A 4,710-nucleotide genomic window follows, 5' to 3' on the forward strand; every position below is an offset into this window, starting at 1 on the left:
GGAGCAGAACAGGCAGATCAAGGAAGTACACTGCTGAGGGGAGCAGTGGGCGGGCCAGGAGAGGTCTGCCTCGCCACGTGTTCACCTCTGGGGGCAGATGGGGATCGAACTTATGTGGAAGTGGCTTAAGCTTCTTTGTGCTGTGCTTTAACCCGCTGCGCCACAAGGGAGGGCCAAATAGGAATTTATTTTAAATAGAGATTAAGATTTCATGAATTATACATAGTTTTAATCAGAATAACAGATAAGGGAAGCAAGACAAATCTAGAAAATATGTTCATATATAGTCCTTTTTTTCTTTTGTTAATATTTTATTTATCAGTATAATCTTAGTTTTCCACAAATTATCTTAACTGCAAAGCCACAGTCTCAGCCTAATACAAGGTTGAATTACAGGACAGAAAAAAAAAAAGAGATAATAATCTCATTTGACCTTCCCACTCATTTTAAAAAGGAAAATTCATTTAAGACCTGTGGAAGTGAATATTACACTTTCAATTTATCTTTTTTCTGAAAGAAGCAAGAGGAGTTTTATTTAAAGTTCACTATATTATTTTCACAAATGAAAATAAATTCTAAGCCATAAAACTGATGCAAGCACATGCAACAGAGCAACCAATGCCCATCCCACTTGTAAAAAAAAAAAACCCTAAACTATTGTCAAGTACAATTACCCCAGAATAAATTTCCTAACTGAAACAAAGGGGTACTCTTTCACAATCTGCATAATGCAGAATATGTAATATCCTAAAATGCTTCTTAAGAAAACCATACCATGACAATACTTTTAAGTAGATTTTCAACCTGGTTAGGGTTGTACCCATAGAAAAATAAGTTTAGCACATGACTCAGACCTTCAAATCTATATAAATTGTGCTCCATCATCTCCCCATTTCAAAATGACAATACTAAGTGTAGGAATACTGACCTAGTGGATGTTCCACTGATGAGAAAAGCCCAAACAAAATTTAATTGAGTACCTCTCATTTCAAACTCCTGAGTCAGGCCAAGATATGACTGTGGCATTCTAGGGCTGTTTTTTTTTTTTTTTTCTTACTACCAAACAAATACTGTAAGTACTCCTGCTCATGCCAAAGTTAGCTAGATTTTAAACTAATTCTTCCAAAGAAAGAGGAATAAGCCTATGAATAGTCCAGTCATATTTAAATAACACCATTATTCACCAACATTGTCCATTAAAATCAAGTGCCCCTAGGTAGTTTCTTCTACAACAGCTTGGCCTGAATTAGTCCCAGCTAGTGTGACCACATTTAAAGTCAGAGGAAAAACATCCTAGAGCTAAAAACATCCTTAAGATCTGCATTCAGTGTAAAAGCAGCATGAGAAATAACCCAAAGAACACAATTTTCAAAAGGAAAGTTAAGTATTCGACATACTTTCTCTTCTAGGACTGGAGTTAGATTTCTATTGCTCCTTCCACCTGTTATCTTTATTAAAACTATGTACAGTCCCTGCAATCTTAACCTCTCCTCTATTTAAAATAAAATTCAAATATACTCTCCTTGGAGTTCACCATCAGATAAAATAGCTTACATGGTTTAAATTTACACTCAAGCGTAAGTATTTTACTCATCTTATGACATGCTGACATCAGAAAGTGGATATATCCATTAAAATAACATTCATCTAAAAATTGCCGTTTTTACGTTGCATATGCATCCAAGGTACCCATAAAATAGCACACATCTGGACAGGCACCGGGCTTTCCACAAATGTGAAGTCTGTGGGGATGATTCGGAAATAAAGATGAACCCTTGATTTTCTTTTGTTCTTTAATTCAGGTTTTTAAGATTGACTGAGGGCCGTTTAGTCTGTCAATTCTCATTGTTAGGTCGAGCCACCCCTTATGGGTAGGAAAGCCATGTTTGGTGTTTTGCTTCTGGTTCGCTCTTTTAATTTTAAAGATAACAGTGAAGTATTAAGACACTTAAGGAGGGAGAATCAAGGGTGGAACCCTACAAATATGTGGCAGGTGAATAACAGCTTCAGGTGAATAATACCTCTTAATCATTTAGAATAAAAGAACTAGAGTACAACTTCTCTCCAAAACTTCCTAAACACCTTCTTAGCACCTCATTCTAAACAACATTCACAGGGGTGAGGGATGAGAGGAAGAAGGAGAAAAGGAAGAGGGTCACTTGCTCTATGGGGACTGGGGGGCCGCCTGGCCCGACTTCTCGCTGTTATTGGCCCTCCATGGGGAAGGACTCCCAGATGTCTATGGAGGAGGAAAGGCCAGGCCAGCCGGGCCGCCCTCGACGCCGCGCCCCCCAGGCCAGGGCGCTCGCTGACCAGCGCCCTGACTGACCGGCGGCTCGGCCGTCCTTACCACGGGGTTGACGCAGGCCATGACCGCGGCTCCGCGCTCGCCTAGCGCCTGCGCAGCACGCGGTGCCGCCGAGGGCCGCTCCGGGCACGTTTTGAACGGCGGCACCGGTTGCCTGAGCAACCACGTAAGGACGCCGGGGGCGGGGTGAGGGAGGAGAGAATGGTTAACCGACTGAGCCCGAGTTTTTTGAGGCCGCTGCCCAGGCTGGGTCGAGGCTGGCATGTAAGAAAAGCAACGAGGTAGCAAAAACCCATGTGACGGCCGGGCTGACCAGCTATGGGCTGTTCATGTGACCCCGAAGAGGCTTGATTGTGTCAGTCTAGGAAATAAGACTAAGAAGACAGGGGAGGGACCAGCAGGCGTATAGATCCCAGTTCATCTTCAGCTTCGGGGCAGGAAAGGGGACATGGACAGTACCTGTCCTCTCCTACCATTTGTCGTTCCTTCTATACTCCACTTGCAATGGAACGCCAGAGAAGTCTTCTCAAAGCCTCGACAGACCTCAGTGAGAATTTGCCGTGGAGTCCTGAAATCTGTAATTTGAGTGTGCCCTCCAGCTGATTCTGATGTGTGCTTAAATGAGATTCACTGTCCCAAAACAGTGGGATTGGCCACATGTTGAAATCACCTGGTGAGCATTTTGACCACATGTTGAAATCACCTGGTGAGCATTTTGACCCCTGAGTCTCACCCCAGAGGTTACAATACGCAGCTAAGGTGGAGAAGCACAGCCAGAGTCTGTACCCCAGTACTGCCAAGCACTTTTCCTCTTAAGGCAAAAATGACCCTCTTTTGACCTGCAACAATACCCTCCCTCCCCTGAAGGGCAAGACAGTTAGATGCAAACCTTGCTCAGGGCTAAAAGTAGGTGTTAGGACTGAAAAAGGAAGGTTAGAAAAAGGAATAAGGATATCCTTTGCCACTTCTCTGCCTTTTAAACGGCCTTTCTTGCCTTCAAATAGGCCTGACCTACCCAGATGACAAACGTATTTAATGATTAAGATCCTACTATGTTTAAAATTGACTTTTTATTTACTTGTGTGTACAAGCTCAATAGAGCTATCTACGCTTCTACTGGCTTGCCATGGTCAGGTACCTCAAAGTTTGAGTTTCAAGCAGCTGATTTCTATGAACCCTTCAGTACACAATCCTAAATTGAAAACTATCTGAAATTTCTTTTACAAAAAGGCCATAGTAATTTCTAATGATTGTATCTCTACCTGGCAATTTACTACCAGAAGTACATAAAGTGACTTATCTTCCATCAAGATAAAAAAGCAAAATGTTATCATTGATTCCTACTGATATTTTAATTCCAACTAAATTATTCACACTGGAAAATAGGAAACTTCAAGGTCTCTTGTTTTCCATCTTTTTCAGAGCCAAGTTTTAAAACTTTATTTCTAAATGCATGAGATCAGTAATCATCTAGCCTTTTTTGACAGCACACTATTTTATATTACTTCATTATGTAACCCTTCTCAGGGTTTTACTGTATAGGTCATAGATATTTTTGAAATTAAATTTATACGCATAACAAGTTTGACTTAAAATTGAACACTTATGCTTAGCAGACTCAGGTTAGAGAGGTTATATAACTTTGGCCGAGAAATGTCAGCAACTTTCCATTTGTCCTTTGATAGACTTATCTGCTTGGTCACTAGAAAATAGCTTTTAGAGGAGGTATGCTTTAACCCATGTTTTTGGTGGATCCAAGTTACAAGCCTGTTCTGGACCTGTGATTGCCAACCTCCAAGATGTCTCTCCTCTAGGTATTTACAACCTTGTTTTGTCCACCACTATCACTTCCAAAATATTTTAAGTGACTCTGTCTTCCTTTCTGTCTCTGATATCTATTACTCTGGGAGAAGACAGCTGTGATGTCCTGAGGACCCACTCAGCCATTCAGATTGTCCAATGAAAGGCCCATGTTCCAAGAAACTGAGACTCTAACCCATAGCCAACAAGGATCAGAAGGTTTAGACACATGAATGAGCTTGGAAATTGATTCTTCCCCGTCTGGGCTGTCAAATTATAGCAGCCGTGACTGAGAATTTAACTACATCCCATTGAGACACCCACCTTAAATCAGAGCCACCCTCTAGGTATCTCCCAGATTGCCAATTCTAATGTAATATTTGTCATTTTAGGAAGTTAAGTTTTGGGGTTAATCTGTTAGACAATATGAGATAAATAACACTGGGCCCATTTTCTGATTGGATAGTGACTGATGGAGGTTTAGTTTTCCCTGTTTGTAATTTTAACATTTAAAGTTTCTTGAATACCCTCATCAGTCACAAGAGCATTTGAAAATTATGTAAAGGAATTTTTATAGGCAGATAGTTTATAGCACTGACCCC

At 41.0% G+C, this 4,710-nt stretch overlaps 1 protein-coding gene across 2 annotated transcripts in view; it reads right to left on the minus strand.

The window, feature by feature from the left end:
• GTF2A1L (general transcription factor IIA, 1-like) overlaps positions 1-2,377 on the minus strand; it is a 30,972-nt gene extending 28,595 nt beyond the window's left edge. The window contains exon 1 of one of the 2 annotated variants that reach the window (XM_004686213.1): positions 2,351-2,377. In XM_004686213.1, coding sequence (XP_004686270.1) covers positions 2,351-2,371 — 21 coding nt within the window. In that variant the 5' untranslated portion in view covers positions 2,372-2,377. The remainder of the gene's footprint in view (positions 1-2,350) is intronic. The other variant, XM_004686214.1, reaches the window with a different exon arrangement.
• Between the last annotated feature and the right edge of the window lie 2,333 nt (positions 2,378-4,710).

Source organism: Condylura cristata, unplaced genomic scaffold, assembly GCF_000260355.1.
Source record: "Condylura cristata isolate star-nosed mole 26May11 unplaced genomic scaffold, ConCri1.0 scaffold00020, whole genome shotgun sequence".
In the NCBI taxonomy this organism is placed as follows: domain Eukaryota; kingdom Metazoa; phylum Chordata; class Mammalia; order Eulipotyphla; family Talpidae; genus Condylura; species Condylura cristata.